The sequence below is a fragment of the Rhinatrema bivittatum genome, chromosome 3, assembly GCF_901001135.1.
Source record: "Rhinatrema bivittatum chromosome 3, aRhiBiv1.1, whole genome shotgun sequence".
NCBI lineage: Eukaryota > Metazoa > Chordata > Amphibia > Gymnophiona > Rhinatrematidae > Rhinatrema > Rhinatrema bivittatum.
Genome location: NC_042617.1, coordinates 447,352,970 through 447,374,627, shown reverse-complemented (window position 1 = coordinate 447,374,627; position 21,658 = coordinate 447,352,970). Strand labels below are relative to the sequence as shown.

The 21,658-nt window shown below is 42.4% G+C and overlaps 1 protein-coding gene across 5 annotated transcripts in view; it reads right to left on the bottom strand.

Annotated features, from left to right (window-relative positions):
• The window catches only part of TAF1B (TATA-box binding protein associated factor, RNA polymerase I subunit B), a 261,150-nt gene that overhangs the window by 201,475 nt on the left and 38,017 nt on the right, over positions 1-21,658 (bottom strand). For 4 of the 5 annotated variants that reach the window (XM_029595850.1, XM_029595851.1, XM_029595852.1 and 1 more), the window contains one exon: positions 112-262. In XM_029595850.1, coding sequence (XP_029451710.1) covers positions 112-262 — 151 coding nt within the window. Of the gene's footprint in view, positions 1-111; positions 263-7,167; positions 9,757-21,658 lie in introns of those variants that run through there. The other variant, XM_029595849.1, reaches the window with a different exon arrangement.

Sequence of the window (21,658 nt, the reverse complement as noted above, 5' to 3'; positions counted from 1 at the left end):
CTCTTGAAAAGTTTGGAGACCCTGATATAAAGACACGCATATATATTTATACATTTATAAAATACAAAGAAAATATAGCAAAACAAAAAAAGATCAGATTGATTTGCCAACCTGATGCAATATTGACATCTGACGAAATATTTCCAGAACCAACATCAGAACAAGATTCTCCTTCACTTTCGTGGGAAGAAGATAATCTGTTGAAAATGAAGCTCTCTACCTCAGTTTCCCAGTCTGAATCAGAGGTGGTACTTTCAGATATCTAAAAAATAAATCAAAGTAAAACTCAGTCTCATATGAATGTGACTACAAAAAGTAGGAAACAGTATGGTACGCTTAAAAGCTGATCACAAGATAGAACTTCACACCTTGACCCATCAGAGGCTTCCATTCATTACAACAGCACAGCACTATCCCTCCCAGTTACCAAACTGAAACATGCATTGCCTAAGAGTGGGGGGGAACCCTTGTAAGGACAGAAACCCAATGACACAGATAGAGCAAAATTAGAAAAGCACAGCATTCACATGCTAAAGAATGCAGGTTAGTCAGTAAGCATATTGTTTTAAATCATGTACTTCTGAGGGCAAAATGACACTCCTTCCCCTAAAAAAAAAACCCAAAACCCTGGGAGAGATGTTTCAGTTCCTCACTTGATAAAGTTCTCTCCAACTGGTGCAATGGTATTAATACCTCAGTGACTTGGGTATGCCTTTACTCAAGGGCTCTGGCCCTTTTCAATAAAAGCTATTTTGGGCCAGTATGGCAACTGTGCTATGTTTGGTGAGCATTAATAGGTTCTGTTTCTTTTCTAGGTTACCTCACATTGTGCATACCATTACAAACTATCGGGCTGATACAGTAAAAAAAAAGCGGGAGAGCGGGCTTCCCAGCGCGCGCGCACAGGACACTCTCCTGTGCGCGCGATACAGTAAATAAATTTATTTCAATTAGGCCCGGCGGTAAAAAGAGGCGCTAGGGACACTAGCACGTCCCTAGCGCCTCTTTTCGGACAGGAGCGGCGGCTGTCAGCGGGTTTGACAGCCGATGCTCAATTTTGCCGCCGGCGTCTGTTCTCGAGCCCACTGACAGCCAAGGGTTCGGAAACCGGACACCGGCAAAATTGAGCGCCCGGTTTTCAACCCGCAAGCCACAGGCCTATTTCAAAATTTTTTTTTTCTTTACTTTTTTAAACTTTCGGGACCTCCGACTTAATATCACCATGATATTAAGTCGGAGGGTGCTGTATGTCAGGCACTTATTTACTTATTTATTTATCTATTTATTTCAAAATACTTATATACCGCTCCTTCTAAGGTTCAGGGCAGTTTACTATAAAACATGCATAGAGTAAATATAACAAATAAAACATCTGAATTAAAATAAGTTAAGCGGAAGCCGATCCAGTTGGCTGTACAGCAGTAAAAACAAAGAGAATCGGTTGTTGGAAACGCCCTTTATTAGTGATGCCCGACTCTGGCCGAGTTTCACTCTCTCATAGAGCTGCCTCAGGAGCAATCAATAAGACCAGGGCTGATATCAGCAGGCAATTGCCACAAAAATATGTGAGCTCATCAAATCCCTGTAGGGAACATAAATTATATTATGTTTGTAGCTGTCAATAGCGATCCACTGGAGGTTCGAAGTAAGCACCGACAAACCAACAACATTCAGTAAAAATTTTTACTTTGTTTTTACTGCTTTGTTTTACTGCTTAAAATAAGTTAAAACAAAGTAAAATAAAAATGACAAAATAAAATACATAATAAAATATATTATAAAGGAGCATAGAAGAGTAGGCAGGGGAGAGTAGGCAGGGCAACAGGAGCTAGGATCGAAGGACTAGAAGAGATGCTAAGGGAAGAAGGGAAGAAAATACAAAGATATTAATCTGGAAAGGCGCATTTGAAAAGATGGGATTTTAGTATCTTTTTGAAATTCCTTAGTTTTGGATATGAGACAAATGTGTGTGGGAAGATTGTTCCAACTGATGGGGCCTGCAATTGAGAAGGATCTTTTCCGAGTGATAACTAGCCCAGTGGATTTAGGAGAAGGTATTTGTAGTAGCATTTGGTTCTGTGATCTTAAAATGCGGGAAGGAGTGTATAAATGTAAGGTTGAGGAGAGCTGACAATTTTTATTATGGATTAGGATGTGAATGATAGTAATTTATACTGTATATGCCAGTTAATGGATACCCAGTGAAGATTATGTAAAACAGGGATAATGTGATCAGTGAGCTTGGAGCCGGAAAGAAGACGAACAGCCGAATTTTGGACAAGTTGCAGTGGGCGTAGGGATGATGTAGGGAGACCAGTGTAGAGAGTGTTGCAATAATCCAAGCCAGTGAGAAAGAAGGACTGCAGGACAGTACGAAATGCATTATGTTCAAGTAGAGGTCTGATGTGTTTTAAAAATTGAATCTTATAGAATGAGGTTTTGACAACTGATTGGATGAGATTGCATGTTCAGTTTAGGATCAAAATGTACGCAGAGGTTCCATACTTTATTGGTGATGTTGATATTAATGTTGTCAAGAATAATATGTGTCGGGATATAGGGAAATGAGGGGCTGCCAAGAACCATGATTTCTGTTTTGGATAAATTTAGACTTAGTTTGTGATGAAATAACCAGGTTTTAATGTAACTTAGGCATATGGTAAGAAATTGTTCAGTGGAGTTCCAGTCAAGACGTGTAGAAAAAAACTGTATGTCATCCGCATAGATATGATAGGAGACACCCAGGTTGATAGAAGTTGGCAGAGAGGAGAGAGATATATATTAAATAGAGCAGCAGTGTGCGCTGAACATTGAAGAACACCAGTATTTAACAGAAAGCATGAAGAATTGGTGTTGTTGATTATGACAGTTTGTGTTCTATTGAGAAGGTATGATTTAAACCATTTTAGGACAGTGCTGGTTAATCCAATGTTTGATATGTGGGTGAGCAATATGTCATAGTTAATTGTGTCGAATGCGGCAGATAGATCTAAGAAAACATATATGAAAGAGGTGCCAGAGTCAAAACAGCGATGTAGAATGTCTGTGCAGAGTTCAGAGTAGTTAAATCACAAGCAGATTGTGATAAATTGCAGGAAGAACTTGTGAGACTGGAAAATTGGGCATCCAAATGGCAGATGAAATTTAATGTGGATAAGTGCAAGGTGATGCATATAGGGAAAAATAACCCATGCTATAATTACACGATGTTGGGTTCCATATTAGGTGCTACAACCCAAGAAAGAGATCTAGGTGTCATAGTGGATAACACATTGAAATCGTCGGTTCAGTGTGCTGCGGCAGTCAAAAAAGCAAACAGAATGTTGGGAATTATTAGAAAAGGAATGATGAATAAAACGGAAAATGTCATAATGCCTCTGTATCGCTCCATGGTGAGACCGCACCTTGAATACTGTGTACAATTCTGGTCACCGCATCTCAAAAAAGATATAATTGCGATGGAGAAGGTACAGAGAAGGGCTACCAAAATGATAAGGGGAATGGAACAACTCCCCTATGAGGAAAGACTAAAGAGGTTAGGACTTTTTAGCTTGGAGAAGAGACGACTGAGGGGGATATGATAGAGGTGTTTAAAATCATGAGAGGTCTAGAACGGGTAGATGTGAATCGGTTATTTACTCTTTCGGATAGTAGAAAGACTAGGGGACTCTCCATGAAGTTAGCATGGGGCACATTTAAAACTAATCGGAGAAAGTTCTTTTTTACTCAACGCACAATTAAACTCTGGAATTTGTTGCCAGAGAATGTGGTTCGTGCAGTTAGTATAGCTGTGTTTAAAAAAGGATTGGATAAGTTCTTGGAGGAGAAGTCCATTACCTGCTATTAAGTTCACTTAGAGAATAGCCACTGCCATTAGCAATGGTTACATGGAATAGACTTAGTTTTTGGGTACTTGCCAGGTTCTTATGGCCTGGATTGGCCACTGTTGGAAACAGGATGCTGGGCTTGATGGACCCTTGGTCTGACCCAGTATGGCATTTTCTTATGTTCTTATGTGCAGAAAAGAAGAGTTTCAGTACTATGATGTTGTCTAAATCCAAACTGGTATTGATCTAAGATAGAGAATTGATCCATGTATTCAGAAAGTTGTTTCAATACAGCTGATTCAATAATTTTGGCAATGAACAGTAGTGCAGAAATAGGACGGAAGCTATTGTACTCAGGTGTAGTGGTATTCTGGTTTTTTGGGATAGGAGAAATCACAAATTGTTTTAGTGAGTTAGGAAATGATCCGGTAGACAAGGAGGAGTTGATAATATTAGCGATGGGTAGTGCAATATCATAATTCATGGATTTGAGCAGGATTGTGGAACAAGGGGAAAGGGGATAAGTGGAAGGATTCATTTTAGAGATTATCTGGATTACTTCAGTGCTGACAATGGGTTTGAAGGAGTCCCAGTATGAGATGGTTTTGAGTCTTGACAGTGGGTAAAGAGTTGGGAAACGTATTCACTATATTGTCAATATTGTTTTGAAAGAAATTCTTAAATGATTCACAAAAAGTGAGACTCGGGGTAGGTTTAGGATATAGAAAGTCGGTGTTGAATTGCTTGGTTAGCCTTTTAACTGTATTGAAGAGGATTTGGGGATTATTGTTAGCTTGGAAGATTTGGTTAGAGAAATAGGCTTTTTTTGCAGCATTAATTGAGGAGCAGTAGTTGGATAATTCAGAGAGGTATGCAGACAAATTATGGGTGGATTTATTATTTCTCCATTTTGTTTTGAGGCTGTGGAGGTTTTAATGTCATCACGATTTGGGAGAACCAAGGGGCATAGGAGGTTCTGGAGCAGAGGGATGTGTGGGTAGAAATGAGTTTACCTGAAGCGGTAATGAGAGCATTGACCCAGGTATTGACCATGTCAGTCATATCATTGCTGGCGGAATTAAAAATGAAAGGAAGAAGAGTGTCCTTAAAAAATTAAGGATCAATGTGATTTCGAGGTCAAGAAAAGGTTGGGTTTCCTCGTGGAGTAGTAGAAGGAACGGCAGTAGGAATGTTGCAATTAACATTACAACGAATAAGATGGTGGTCAGACCATGGAACTGGTGTAATAGATACGGTGGAGTCAAGCAAAATAACAGATGGGTTGGTGAATATCAAGTCCAGAATATGGCCAGCACAGTGTGTGGGTGAGGTGATAGCAAATGTTGCTTACCTGATGTAACAGGTGTTCTCACAGGACAGCAGGATGTTAGTCCTCACAAATGGGTGACATCGAGGATGGAGCCCAACCACGGAAAACTTCTGTCAAAGTTTCAGGAACTTTGACTGGCCCCTACTGGGCATGCCCAGCACGGCACTAACCCTGCAGCCAGCAGGGGTCTCCCTTCAGTCTTGTTTCAAAGCTACAGGCAGTGCCAAAAAATAAGATAATAAAAAACGAACCCAACACCGCGGGGTGGTGGGCGGGTTTCGTGAGGACTAACATCCTGCTGTCCTGTGAGAACACCTGTTACATCAGGTAAGCAACATTTGCTTTCTCACAGGACAAGCAGGATGGTTGTCCTCACAAATGGGTGAGTACCGAGCTGAAGATGTCCTATCGTGCACCAAATGTACCCAACGGGTAGAAGTTGAGTGGCTTCTGTGAGGACTTACACCGTGTTGTTCTCAAAGAGTACCTGTTACAGATAAGCAACTTCTGCTTGTCCTTTGAGAAAGCAAGATGTAATTCCTCAATGTATGATGAATCCATAGCTAAAGCCTGCCCAGAACAAAAAAGGGGAATTATAACCAGTAAAATATTGCCAACGGGCAAAATAATTTTTGGTGGCAACCATTTTTTCCTTCTTTTTTTTTTTTTTTTTTATAAAAGGGCAATTTGGAAAACAATGATAATGGGCCTAGGGCGATGGAGTTGGTTTCTAAATCTCAAATAGATCTGAGAGGCAGGCTTAACCAAACCTACTGTGACATTGGAAGTGACTATTCAAGCAATGAGATGTGAATGTGTGTTCTGAACTCCATGTTGCAGCCCTACAAATCTCTTCCATGGAGGCCAACTCTCAGATGGGCCACCCACACCACTATGGCTCTAACACTGGAAGGGCATATCAAGATTCAGACCTGCCTGGACCTAACAGAAAGAGATCCAATTTGCTATGCAATCACAAACGATGCACTTGGCAACAGCAGTTTGGGTTCACTGGGGTCAAAATAAAACAAAATAACGAGTATAATTTCTAAGGGTATCAGTCCAGTCCAGAGAGAAAGCCAAGGCTAATTTGCAATCCAAACTGTACAATACTTTTTAATCTTTGTGGACAGATCAGCAGTACAGTTAAGGCATGCTTCTTACATCTTTGGAATATTTGTTACTTGTACCCATATTTACATAGATCTGATTTATGTGGCCTAATTCAAGACGTAATACCAACTTGCATAGACTACTGTGATTCCCCTTTAGCTGAGCTTCCTAAATACCAATGTAAACCGATTTGATATGACTTATGAACGTCAGTATAGAAAAAGAATTAAACAAATAAACAAACAAACAGACTTCAGCTTGTGTAGAACACTGCAGCCAGGCTAATCACTGGAACTCAGCCTTATGAACATATTCAGTCAGTGCTTAAAGCTTTTTTCATTGGCTTCCATTTTACCAAAGGATAGATTACAAGCTGTTATGTCTAGTCTAAGATATCCATAATTGTGATCCATGTTATCTAATTTCCTGTACCAGCCAACAAGGGCTTTACAATTAACCTTCAAAAAGCCCTTCAGATTCCAAATAGTATTGTAACCGTCTCTTTTTAGTCAGTAAGGAGGTCCAGACAACTGATCCGTAAAGATAGACTTTTATTGCCAGCAAGATGCAGCTAAGACAACGGCTTAGTACAACTGCATGCCACGCCCCCTTCGGAGCAAACCTTTATACACTTTACAGTTCTTATCTTTCACACATGCGTTCTGGTTTTGCTGAACAAACATTTTACAAACTGCTGAACAAGCAATAGCTAGCGTGGTTTCTAGTAGGTGTAGCTTATGATCAGACTATTGTTTCGTCATTTAATTGACGGGTTAGACATTTGCGACGGCGTTCGTATTAATACAATACAAAATATGAATCCAAAATGGAGTCACGTTCACTAAACGTTAGTGCGTAAGTACGTCATTACGTATTAGGTTCCGTTTGCGTTGCAAATGTTAGTAAATCAAGATGGCTGTGCGTTTCACTGCAGCATGATGAGACGAGAGGCGTCACAGCTGTGCAGTCTTCAGGGGTTCATGGAATCGAACTCCTTCATTCCCCCCTTTGATACTTCAACGGCGACGGAAAGTGGAAGTATCACTTGTAGCTGTTAAGTAACTGAAAAGAGAAGCAAGAATTAATACTAATAACTTTCAAGGTGGACCCTAAGATGCTGCTAGGTCGTTGGTTTCTTCACGGGTTTGAGACGGATGGGCCCTAATGGCGTCAACCCCCTTTGTAGCCCGGCTTACCCTAGCAACAAAAGTGGTCCTGTCGTTGAATTAGGTGGGATTAGAGTTTAGTATCAAAATAATCGTTATCAGAATCAAAAGAGATATCATCAGAGTCAGATGCGTCAGAATCAGGGAATGAGGAAATCGACACATACTTATTGATCATCATAACATGAGCTGCAGCCCTGCGATCAGCAATGGTTTCAATCATGGATCGTAGATTTCTGAAAATAAGAGGTAAACAAATAGGGAACAGAATGCAAGTTAGAATAAAAAACAGAAGAGGAAAGAGAATGTCCTTCAATCCGGGGATTGAAGTAAGCCAATTTGGTAGTGAGGAAGTCCAATCAAGGATACCGGTCCAAGTCTGCACAGGGACATGAGCTAATCGGATCATTCGATCAGTAATTTCTTCGATAACTTTGCTCTTATCATCGATCTGTAAACAACAATTGGAGAGATTAAATTTGCCACAGACACCACCTTCCTGTGCTAGGAGGTAGTCCAAGGCTAAACGATTTTGGTAGACAGCTGTAATTATTCTGGTGTTTTGTTTGGCAAGGATATTGAGGGCCATAGCAGAATCGTTAGTCAGAAGTTCTAGTACTGCTTGTAGGCGAATGATGCGATTTAACATGTATATTGGAGTTCTATATCCATAGGAGCCATCTTCAGCCCATGTGGCAGGGCCGTAGTATTGTACAATTCGTTCAGGAGGCCACTCCTGATCTTTCCAATCACCAATAGAAACTTTAGGACTTCTGCGACGCTTGTTTGGCTTCATAGGGCTGTAGACAGGTACTCCTAATGTTTCACCCGCTGTGATTGGTAAGAGAAAGAAACTTGGTCGTATGGTGGCCAGGAAACAGGTGCCATACCAGTTGAGTGGTAGCAATTCATATGCCCGGCGGCCACAAACGAAGTAGTAGCCGTCTGGTGCAGCGAAGAGGGTAGTTGGCACCCCAGCAGCAGTCCACGTTTTGTTGAGGATTTTGTCAGTCCACATGGTAGTGGGCATTGTCAAATTCTCAGTTTGCCACCAGGTTTGTTTGGTTAGGTTAGCAGTAAGCACCCCAGTACATGGGGAATTACCAACAGAGGTAGTATATACTCGAGAATGTTGTCGAGATATGCAATGTCTGCCAATGACATCCGTCTGGAGAGCCCATTCATATGGGTGTGGTTTCCGTTTGTAAGTTATAGTCGTGTTCAATTGATTGAGATCGGTTTGGAAGACCTCTTTGGCTTCCCATGGCCATTGTTCTCCGGTGTGCGTTCCTCCGCAGACAAAACAATTTTTAACTTCAAGGGAGAGAGCTATATTCTCAGCCAGATTGACAAACATATTTTTTGCGCGATTGGAGAATGCATGTTGTTTCAATTCTGCTGATGCGTGGGATATTTCATCAAAGAAGGACTGATAGCCCACAACAGTAGTCTGATGAATGATTGGTCGAGGTTTGTCTCGACGCTGGGTAATTGTTATATAAGTCATGGGGTCTTTCCCAGTTCCATCAATTCCAAAGCCCCAAGTGTCTTGCCAGGGATATCCTTCACCCCGTATGGGCCATTGTATGGACATGGTATTACCAACTACTGCGGTTAACCTGCCAATTCCATGACAGCCATGATACCCTCCTCCTGTATAGTCACATACCAGAGCCCATCCTGATAAAATTAAGTCTCCTTGACATGGTAGCCAATGAGATGGGTTGGCCACCCGATTGTAAGGGCAAAGGTACTTGTGGTTGTGAGCATAGGACTTTTTCCAGGCCTTAGATCCGCAATGGAGGGCGTTAGGGTGTTTTCCAATGGCTTCACAGGCGTCGAAGTTTATGGTAGCAGTAGATTCTCCTCCGATAAGGACTTTGGTCGAGTTGATGTAGTATAGGATGCCTTTTCCTTCCGGAATGATAGTTGAGGTATAGCTCTTTGGTAATCCAGCAATCAGGGTAATGTTATAGTACTTGGGAGTTGTAGGTGTATGACAAATGACTTTGTCATTTTGCAGGCAACGGTGAAAAGACTGGTATCCTTGAGTAGTATTCAATGAGCACGCAGGCTGAGTTGCACATGAGCTGGGTGGCTGGGATTGGTGTATAATGGTAGAGACAATCTGGAACCCATCTGGAGTAGTGGTACGGATTAACTTGACACATTCAGTGCAGTTCTTGCTTAGAGGTAGAACGAGAGATGTAGCTCTAGAACAGGAAATTAGTAGAATAACTTGTAGTAGTCTGTTTTTCATGGCTGGAAGTTGAGGGTAAACACTTTGGATTTGAGTTGTAAGTAGTTCAGTAGATTAATTCTGAAAGGAAGAAAAAATGTATATGTTAGTACTCTTTAGCAAAGTACTATAATCATCTAATCTGGACTATCTTGTTGCCTGTTTTGAGTGAACTTTAATTTGTGGTCTCCAATCCTGGAGACTTGCCAACTGGAGGCAGCAGGTTTTAAACGAGTCCAGTGAATCCAGGAAGGACATCCAGAGACCTTTACAGCAGTAGGAGTGGTGAGTAGTACTGTGTATGGACCCTTCCAACGTGGTTTAAGGAAATCGGATTCATCCCAGTCCTTGATCCATACAGAATTTCCAACTTGGAATGGATGAACTGGGGTTAACAGAACTAATGGCTCAACGTCACATGTATAGTCCTGAATCGCAATGACTGTGTTATATAGTCCTTTGAGCTGATTACTGAGTGATAACTCCCCTTGTATCTGCAGTGATTCAGGAAAAGAAGGGAGAGGTGGAGGTCTTGCATACATCATCTCATACGGTGTTAGCCCAGATCGTTTTGGACTACATCTGATATGTAGCAAGGCTAAGGGTAGGATGTCTGGCCATTTGGTCTTTGTTTCTTGACATAGTTTAGCTATCTGATTTTTCAAAGTTCTGTTAGCTCGTTCAACAGATCCACTGCTCTGCGGTCGCCATGCGCAGTGCAAATGCCATGTGATACCGAGAATTTTACTTAATCTCTGGATAACATCGCTGGTGAATGCTGGTCCATTGTCTGAATTGATTTGTCTTGGTAATCCGTAGCGTGGTAAGATTTGGTGAAGGAGCAGGGACGCAACTTCTTTGGAGGTTTCAGTTCGTGTTGGTGTGGCTTCGATCCATCCGGTATAGGTGCAGACAGCCACCAGCATTGCTTTGTAGCCTTTGGACGGAGTCATGTGAGTGAAGTCGACTTGGCAAACTTGAAATGGTGTAGTTCCTCTTAGAATATGTCCGGGTGATGGACCAGGTCCACTTCTAGGATTGTTTTTGGCACACGTGACACATTGGCTGATTGCATGCTTTGTTAATTGGACGATTTTATTGATGTAGTACGTTTTTCCCAGCAACTTTATTAGTGCATCTCGTCCGAGATGGGTTTTGTTATGTGCTTCCTTGACAATAGTCCAAGCTAATGTTTCTGGTATCCATACTCTGTTATCTTGCAGAATCCACCAGCCATCTTGATTGTGGATCTGTTCAGCCTGTGCCCAATCATTCTCCTCTGTCGAATAGGTAGGAGTTTCTGTTGGGAATTGCAGAAGTGGACATGTTGTAGTTGGGATTGATACTAAATGGGCACGGGCTGCTTCTTTCGCTGCTTTGTCTGCCCATTGGTTTCCTTTTGCAACGGGATCTGACTTTCCAGTATGGGCTTTACAATGCATGACAGCTACCTTTTGTGGTGCCCATACAGCATTTAGCAATTGATGTATTTCAAGCGCATTAGCCAATTGCTTTCCTTCAGCTGTTAGAAACCCTCGCTCCTTATATAGGGCTCCATGTACTTGGATTGTGAGGAAAGCATATTTGGAATCTGTATAAATATTCACAGTCTGTCCCTCTGCCAATTGTAAAGCTCGAGCGAGAGCAATTAGTTCAGCTTTTTGGGCTGATGTCCCAGGAGGTAGGGGCTCAGCTTCAATAATGTCGTCTTCAGAAACCACAGCATACCCAGCAACTCGAATTCCATCAATAACTTGGCTGCTCCCATCAGTAAACAGTGTCCACGCTCCTTGCCATGGTTGATCTCTCAAGTCTGGTCTGCTGGAATGTATTGTAGTCATGACCTCCTCACAGTCATGTGCGACGGGTTCAGGTGCCGGCATAAGAGTGGCCGGGTTCAAGTTTTTGCTGTCCTGTATTTGAATTTCAGGAGTTTCACATAGCAGAGCTTGATACTTTACAAGACGTGAATTAGTCATCCATTTTGGTCCATGAGTTTCTAGCAGTCCTTGAATGGTATGGGGGGTCGTTACATTCAAGATTTGTCCAAAAGTTAATTTGACCGCTTCTGGAATTAGTAAGCATGCAGCCGCAATGCTTCGAAGACAACCTGGCCATCCTTTTGCTACATTGTCCATTCCTTTTGACAGATATGCAACAGGTCTCTCCCATGAGCCTAGAGTTTGAGTCAATACCCCAATGGCCATGCCTTTCTTTTCATCGACGAATAGATGAAATGGTTTCATTACATCTGGTAACCCTAGAGCAGGGGGTTCAATCAAGGCATCTTTTAATTGTTGTAAACTTGTCAATTCATGGGTTTCCCACTGAAAAGGCTGAGATTCTGCCTCCTTTCCCCGCAGCTTGTCGTACAGGGACTGGGCAATAACAGCGTAGTTAGCGATCCACAGCCTACAGTATCCTGCAGCTCCAAGGAACGCTCGGAGCTCTTTCTTGCAAGTGGGTACAGGTTGACCTCGTATTGAACTGGTACGGGATATTCCAAGGCAACGGGTACCTTCCCGGATTTGGAAGCCCAGGTATTCTACTTCCAATTCACAAATTTGCACCTTCTTTTTACTTGCACGGTATCCTTTTGAGTACAACGTCTTTAGTAAGTGGAGAGTGGCTACTGCACATTCGTGATACGTTTCACGAAACAACAGAAGGTCATCCACATACTGTATTACTGGCCCATACGTGACTTGGTACATCTTCAAGTCTTTTGCCAGTTGCTCCCCGAACATCGTGGGTGAGTGCTTAAATCCTTGCGGTAAGCGAGTCCATGTGTACTGCTGCTTGATTCCAGTTTGTGCATTTTCCCATGTGAAGGCAAAGATCTTCTGGCATTCTTCTGCTACTGGAACGGAGAAGAAAGCATCTTTGAGGTCAATGACACTGTACCACTTGGATATAGGGGAAACTTGAGCCAAGATCGAGTATGGATTTGGTACGAGGGCTACTAGATCTGCTACTTGATTGTTCACTTTCCGTAAATCTTGTACAGGTCGGTAATCAGAAGAACCGGGTTTCTTTACGGGCAGTAGAGGGGTGTTCCAAGCAGATCGGATTCGCCTGAGAATTCCCAAATCATACAGTCTCTGCAGGTGTACTTCAATTCCTTCTCTGGCCATATATGGAATGGGGTATTGAGGTTGATTAATCACCTGTGCATTCTGCTTCATCTCTATCCATATGGGGGGTAGCGTCGATAGCTATTCCTCCCGGGTTCTGCTCGGACCATACTTGGGGCACACTATCCATCAGTTGTCTGCGTTGTTCATTAAGAGGGGCGTCCCCTTCATATCGATGCAGAGTGATTTGTTCAAGGACGGGGAGATGTAGTCTCCATTCCTCTTGTAGTGGACATATAAGGGAAACTGGACTATTGGCAAAGGATGCCTTGATTTCACCGGTAGGTTCGAACTGCAAGGTAGCCCTTAATTTACATAGGAGGTCTCTTCCTATGAGAGGTACTGGGCACCCTGGCACGTAGAGGAATTGATGGGACACTAATTGTCCTCCTATTGTAACCTGCCGTTTCTGAAGGAAGGGAGCAGTTAGTGGTTTTCCGGAAGCCCCGACTATAGATATGTTTTTTGAAGTAGGCGTGGTGATGGCTGTGGTCATCACAGATCGTTGAGCCCCCATATCCAACAGCCCTTTGAACGTTTCAGCCCCCACTTTTATCTCCACTAGGGGGTCTATGGGAAGAGTTCCCCTATCTAGTCATGCTTCACTATCCTCGCCGGAAGTTTCACCTACAGTCATCTGCCATTCCGTTTCTTTAGATTTGGGCGGCGTATATTCTTCCTGCTTTGCTTGCAGGGGCACCGGACACTCAGACTTCCAATGCCCTTCTTGTTTACAATATGCGCATTGGTTGGTTCCCAATGGCATTCTTCCACCTCTAACCACTCCTCCTCTATTCGCTCGTCCTCTTGGCAGCCCTCTTGAGGGTGGTCTGCCTCTTCCTCGGAATCCGGGATACCCGTGATACTGCCTAGACGGGTTCCCGAAATTAGTTTCTTCCAACGCTGCGGCTAACAAACTAACACGTTCTCTTAACTTTCTGGTTTCTTTCTTTTCCTTGCTGTCTCCATCCGGTTCTCGGTTTACATACACTTTATCAGCCATTACTTTTAATTGGCTGATATTCATGCCCTCGAACCCTTCCTGCTTTTGCAACTTCCGGCGAATGTCTGGGCAGGACTGGCTAACGAAGCTCATCACTATGATGGATTGATATTTGGGATCCTCTGGATCAAACGGGCTGTTTTGACGGTACGCGTCCATTAATCGCTCCAGAAAGTTTCCGGGGGACTCATCTCTCTTCTGCACCACGTCTTGGACTTTTCCCATGTTTACAACTTTCTGCTTCCCTTTCTTTAAAGCTTCAAGAAATGCGGTCTGATAGGCGGTAATGCGCACCCGCCCTGCCGCGGTCTGGAAATCCCAGTTAGGATCCGCAGTCGGGGCTAAGTCTCTTACTACGTCTTCGGGACGTCCGTCTGATCCGGCTCCTAATCGAGCTGCCTCTTCCATGTTTAATTGTATCTGTCGGCGTTCTTCAGTGGTGAAAAGAATGGAGGCTAGGTGCCGAATGTCAGCCCAGTTAGGATTATGGGCGGCGAAAATGCCTCGTAAAAAGTCTATCATCTGTTCTGGTTTTTCAGCGTATGATGGTCCCAGCTGTTTCCAATTAAAAAGATCGCTGGATGTGAAAGGTATGTAGGTAAATAATCTTATTGTTTGCGTAGTACGATGCTCGTTTTCTTCAGTTGGGACTACAGGAACAACAGTTGATGTTTCCCTGATTGGTAATTGCAAACTAGCTGCGGCTTGGGTCTTACTGCGAGTTCCGTCTGACACGGATGACTCGCCGCCGCCTTCTTCCTTCGCGATCGCCGTTTCGGGTCGTTCTTCATAAGCTAGTGCCATTCTTGGATCAGCTTGCGCATTGGAGGGAACTGGGGGGCTTGGTGGCGTGGGATATGTGGGGGGATAACTAGGGGCATATGGCGGCGGCAAAATATTTTCAGCGTCGGGCAATGCTGCGGGCGGCAGGGGTTTAATTTTTTTTTCTGGAGTCCGTGGATTCCCTTGTACTACAAATATGGCCGCCTCAGATGACGCATGCTCTGTAGGGTCCAATATGGCCGCCTTGCCCTTTCTCTTCCGGTTTGGGGATTTCCGGTCTCCCATCTTACATGCTTGAGTCACCATTATGAGGGCGGCTCCCTCCACTAGTTTCCTTGCCCATGATGGAGGATTTTCAATAACTGCGATCCACGCGGTTATGTATGGTATATCCTCAGGGCAACCCGGGTTTCCTTCTCGTATGACTATTTTATGGACCCGTGTGGCCATTTGGAAATTAAAAGTTCCTGTTGGAGGCCAATTTACACAGAAACCGGGCCATTTATGGGTGCATCGTTGAATCATTCCGGGTTTTGTACATTTATGTTCATCGAACACTTCGCTATAGTGTTCCGTCATGACTTTTAACGGAGTCGACCCGCTCCCTCCCATTAGGATAGAATTCACAGACAAGGGAGGGAAAGGAAAACGGATAGGTAAGGGGTCCTTATCCGTTAGACACAAAAGGGTCACACTTGCCCCAACTAGAACGCGGTCGCCCGGTCTAGAACTGCGAGGCCATTCACTCTCTTTCACACAACAAGAAACCTATTCCCACTATCGTATACGTTTACTTATTATTTCCATACATATCATCCGCGTGGTCTTCGGAATGTAATTCCTACTAACACACTGCGTGGGGTGTGATCAAGGCCCCCTCGGTCCGCCAGAAAAAGACCGGGCTATTTCCTTTGCTAGCTAGTCTTTACTTATTTCCATATACCCATAATACTCGCCTGCAGGGGTCTTCCGATCGTCGTGGAAGCCTTCTTCCCGGATCATCAACCCAGAGGTCCCGGCAGAATTTCTGTGGAACGATCCCCTCAGAAACCTGATCGCTGAACTCAGCGGTGGCCACTCACCAGGTATGTCTGGGGGACTGCTCCGCCTCCAAACTACCGGACCTTCTGGAGAGCTAAAATAGCGTCTCCGGTACCTCCTGGCTGGCTCGCCAAATGTAACCGTCTCTTTTTAGTCAGTAAGGAGGTCCAGACAACTGATCCGTAAAGATAGACTTTTATTGCCAGCAAGATGCAGCTAAGACAACGGCTTAGTACAACTGCATGCCACGCCCCCTTCGGAGCAAACCTTTATACACTTTACAGTTCTTATCTTTCACACATGCGTTCTGGTTTTGCTGAACAAACATTTTACAAACTGCTGAACAAGCAATAGCTAGCGTGGTTTCTAGTAGGTGTAGCTTATGATCAGACTATTGTTTCGTCATTTAATTGACGGGTTAGACATTTGCGACGGCGTTCGTATTAATACAATACAAAATATGAATCCAAAATGGAGTCACGTTCACTAAACGTTAGTGCGTAAGTACGTCATTACGTATTAGGTTCCGTTTGCGTTGCAAATGTTAGTAAATCAAGATGGCTGTGCGTTTCACTGCAGCATGATGAGACGAGAGGCGTCACAGCTGTGCAGTCTTCAGGGGTTCATGGAATCGAACTCCTTCAGTATTAAGCTGATAGTCACACAATACTGAGCTTTTTCTTGTTTAGGTCCTTCCTTCTTGAATACCTCACCTCAGGCCCTTAGATTGTTGGATGATCTCTGTTTGTGGTAACACTGCAAAGCTTGGTTTATGAAAGCTTTTGATTCCTGAGATTTATTAGCTGTGAGTTTGTATAGTTTAACCATTTTTTATTCTGTAATCTGTACATTGTTTTGTAGCCTCAGTGATACAGGCAGTTGATAAATTTGAAAATAAACAAACATGGCCTGGGGAAAATGTAGTAAGAATGACTGACTGGTTAAGATGGAAATCAAACTCTACCTTCAAACTGAGGCTACATGCGCAGAACCATCCTGTTAAAAAAAAATTAAAATAAGGGGGTTAAAGTCAATGAGGCCTGGAGCTCATTGACTCTGTGGGTCAAAGTGACCCCACCAAATATATGACCTTCAAAGATCAGATACTTTAGCTCACAGAAGTCCAGTGGCTCAAAGGAAGCTTTCACCAAATGGATCAGTACCACACAGATCCTATGAAACAGAGGGAGGCTTGACAAGAGGCTCCAATTGAAGCAAACCCCACTTAAACTAAACAACTAAAGGCTGCATAAAGATGGGTTTACCTTTTACATGATGGTAATAAGTGCTAATTGCACTGAGATGAACCCTAACAGAGTTAGTCTTCAGACTAGATTCTGATGGACATAGAAGGCATTCAAGCAGTATGTGTGGTTGAAAAGAGGTATATAGTGCCTTTCCCCTCTCACCAAAAGATGAACTCCTCCATTTTAAACCATACGATTTCCTTGTGGAATCCTTCACAGAAGTCAGAAAAATACGAGACACATCCTCAGATAGATATAGAAGCGTATCCCAAGCGATGTATCACGGAACACTAGCATGCCATGGCTGAAGGTCAGGTCTGGCACGGCTGCACTCATCATTTTCTCTTTTCCTCCTGGCCTGCAGGATGTCCTCCTATCAGCAAAGGCTTATCTGCAGTTGCTCCCTGCTTCCCCCCCTTCTCCTGGCTCTCCTCTGCAATAGAAACTGAACATGGCCCTGTAGTTTTGCCAGATCTGATGGCCCCATGCAGTGCCAATTGTAAAGAGAAGCTGGCAGAAGAGGAAGAATCAGCACTAGGTAAGCCTGCTCACAGACTTCTGTCATTCCAGGAAAAGGAAGGGGCGGGGGAGGAAAGAGGCTACATTGTGCCTTGGGGGAGAGGGAAGGGAAGGTGATCATGCCATGGGGATAGAAGAGAAGAGAAGTCAGAGGTGGAAGGAGAGGCAAGGTGGTGATGATGATGCCACGGGGTAGAGGAAGAGGGAAGATGATAACAGAGGATGGAGGGAGAGGGAAGGTGGCGTTGATGCCAGGGAGTAGAGTGGAGAGGTGGAGGGAGTGGAAAGGTGATCATGCCAGGGAGGTGGGGGAGAGGTGGAAGGAGAGGAAAAATAATGATGATACCAGGGGGTGGAAGGAGAGGAAAGATGATGATAATGCCAGGGAGTGGAGTAGAGAGGTGATGATGCCAGGAGGTGGGGGAGAAGGGAGGGAAGGGAAGAAGATAATGCCAGGGGAGAGGGAAGAGATTATGATAATGAGGGGAGGGGAAGGAAAGGGAATCGAAGGTGATGATGTGCCAAGCAGTAGGAAAGAGGGAAGGTAATGATGATGCCAGGGAGGGAGGGAGAAAGGTGGAGGAAGATGGAAGTTTATAATGATACCAAATGGTGGATAATAGAGGTAGAAGAAGAGGGAGACGGAATGTGATGATGATGCAGGGGGAGGAAGGAGAGGCAAGATGACTATGATGCAAGGGGATAGGGAAAATGGATGGTGATGCTGATGCCAGGGGGTGGACTGGAATTCAAGTGAGAGGGAAGATAATTAAATTTAAGATGTTAGTTCTGATTTATAAAATGCTAGAGAGCAACCAGAGATAGTTTGTGGATTTTCTCTTGAGAAGACTTTCTTTTCCTGGATAATTACCTACCTAGCGGGACCTGAGTGCTGAGCACCCAAAGTCAAAGGGAGGGGCCAGAGGAGCGTTAAGACCAGGCACTCCTGCGGCGCACCGCTGCTGCCAGCGCACCGCCTAAGGGGTGCGCGGTTTTGTTCTGCTTCACTTGGAGTAGCTCGGGGTGGCTTGAAATTTAAATTTCCAAGGTTTTCTCTTGTTTGGGGCTAATAATTCTCTCTGGAGCTGAGAAGAAACGGCATAGTGTTGAGGAACATCGCAGTTAAAGGAAAATTTTGAATTCTGATTATGCCACCTAAGAGAAAAGGGAAAATAAGGGGGTTTTCTACAGAACCCTTACCTGCATTAACTCAACTGGATATCAATTGCTTCTTAACACAACTGGAAAATAAGGCTGCTGGAGACTATTGGTGGATCCTCTGGAGGAGAACGGGAGCCCACCCCGGAAGAGGCATCCTTAAGCCCTAATTTGTGTTTACCTCCTGCATAACATGGCTCAGGAGAAGAAGTGGCCCAACCATCCCCTCAGGAAGAGGGTAGAATGTTTGGGTCAGTGGGAGCACTCTCTGAGATTGTATCTGGGGAAAAATACTCTGTTGAAGTGGTGAGATCACCTACAACAATTTGTGAAACATCCGGAGGAGGAATTAAAGAACAAGAACAAAAGTCCCCAGATCAAATAAGTCAACCACCACTTGTTGTTATAAGACCGGAAACGGTTACGCTTGAGACTAGGCCATAAATAGGCTTGAGAATAAAATAGATGTTTCCTCTAATTTTCAAATAAAGGTGAATAATACAAATGAATGATATTGTAGTTAAAGTGAATGAAAATGAGAAAGCTATTAAAACTTGTCAGAAAATAAATGCAGTAATAGTGAAAGATCAATTAACGTTTGGAAATAATTGAAAACAGAATTAGACATCTTAACATCAGAATATTAAATTTCCCTAAATTGGCAGGAGAAATTTCATTTGTAACCTTAAAAAGGTTTCTTAAAGAAGTCTTAATGTTTACAGATAAAGATATTCCTTCAATTAACACATGTTTTCCATTAGAAAGAAAAGGTTCTATTCCACAAACAATACCTGCCAATTTAACTATGTTTCTCGAAAACTCAAGTACAGATGTTTTAGACAGGAATACATTAATAGTTTCATTTATAACATCACAAGATGTGAATAAAGTTATGCGTAGATATTTCCAGAAATTTCCAATACAGTTTTATGGTCAAACAGTGAAAATGTATCCGGATCTAGCTCCTATAACTAGGACTAGAAGGAAAGAATTTCTAGCTACAAGACAAAAAAGTTCAGTCTTTGGGTTATTCTTTTTTTTTTTGCGTTACCCATGTAAATGTGAGATAAAGCGAGGTAAACAAATGTTTGTTTTTCTTCAAATAGAACAACTTCAGCAATTTTTGGAGGCACAAGTACCAGTCACGTCATCCCCAATGGTTTCAAATGAATAGGGTATGAAATAGGAACAACAGTTGTGAAGCTATGTAAATGTCTATCTAAGATTTTATTTCAATTATGGTTTCTCCTTGGAAATTTCTGAGTCTCAGCAATGCTCGATATTTCCTAAAAGTTAAATTTAATTACAAATGTTTGATTTTACAAATGTTATATTACATAAAGAGAAGGAAGATACAGTTGGGAAATGTTTGCTTTATTTAACCATGATGGTAATAATAGTTTTATGATAAATGAGATTTATTTTCAATTCTTTGAATATACTTAATGAATGTTACTGTAGCATTTTTAATTTGAAAATATATAAATAAAGAATTTAAAAAAATAAAATAAAATGCTAACATTGGCTGGTCCCATTTTATTTAGCAAATTCTTTGCAGATTTACACGCCTGGTCGCGTGTTGAGGTCTGATAAGAATTTATTAAAAATTCTCACTTGAATGAGACACGGTCAAGATCCTTCTCGGTAGCAGGGCTTGAACTATGGAAATTTTTTACCTTTGGCCTTACATAATATTAATATTACTTTATTTAGAAACAGGTCAAGGCATACCTATTTGCTCAGGCGTTTGACTGGTAAATTCAGTGCAGTTTAATATTGTTTAGCAGGAATATTTTGATGAAGTTTGTATTTTATATTTATTGATTTGTTTTATCATTTTTATGTGTTTTAATTCTGATTTATGTATGTTTGTATTTTATCATGTTAACCTTAATTGTAATCCGCTTGGCACGTTCTGTCGTTAAAGGTGGAATATAAACATTTTCTAAATAAATAATAAATGATTCTGCCAGAGGAGAGAGAAGAGAATATAATTGTGAACCTGAGGAGAAGTGGGAATAGGGAAGGGAGGAAAAGGTGATGATGCTAGGGAGTAGAAGAAGAGAAAAGAGAAGAGAAGGTGATGTTACCAGCAAGGTGGGGGGGGGGGGGGGGAGAGAGAGATAGAGAGATTAAAGAAAGTGATGATGGGGAAGGTACTAGGTGTGCTGCAGAATAAAATTTGGGAAGCATTGGATTAAGGGAATTTAATACTATCCTCTCAGCAGCCAGGCTAAAGACCTGATGGGGGAATGATGAATCATAGACAAATTACAACGCTGTGTATGACAATGTCATACACAGCGGTAATGACCGCTAAAAACTCTAAGCGGGGAAATGGCGTCGGGTTCTAAAAATTGACGGACCTGCAGCATCGCTCAAGTTTCTTGCATGAATTGGCACCGCTTAAAGATCTGCCTATGTCCCCATGAATGAATCAAGAGGGGCGTGCTGGATCAGGAGAGTCTAAACGGATGTCTCTGAAGCAGCCTGTGTTGCGAAACGCGCACGTCGGACGAGTGACCCCGACAGCTACGAATAAGGGAAGTTGATACCTTTTAATATATAGCAAAAAATTATACAAAAAAACCAAAAATTGACCTTTGACGTTTTAGATGCTAGCTACTCGGACCAATGATTAAAAGTGACCCCAATGAAGTGCATGAAATACAAGTTTAACTTGTGAGCAGTGTGGGTGATATGACGGTCCTTAAACTCATATTCTGAATATATGAAAACATTGTCATACACAGCGTTGTAATTTGTCTAAGTTTCTAAATACCACATGTTTCAATATAGATTACTTTAATCGTGGGATTATATATTAAGAGAATTTTGTATTTGGAATGATGAATCATCCCATCAAGTCTAAATAATGAGAGATGTGAAATTACCCAACCTAATTATATATTTTTTTTAATTCTTTATTTATGAGAAATTTTTCTATTACATACAAAGTAAGTTTACATCATATATAATCCATAAACATTCAAACAATGTAAAAATGCTACCATTTATGTAAACTACACTTCTGTATACCATTATTTATAAAGTAATAAAGGATCTCAGGAATTTATCCGGATCATCATCAATGAAGA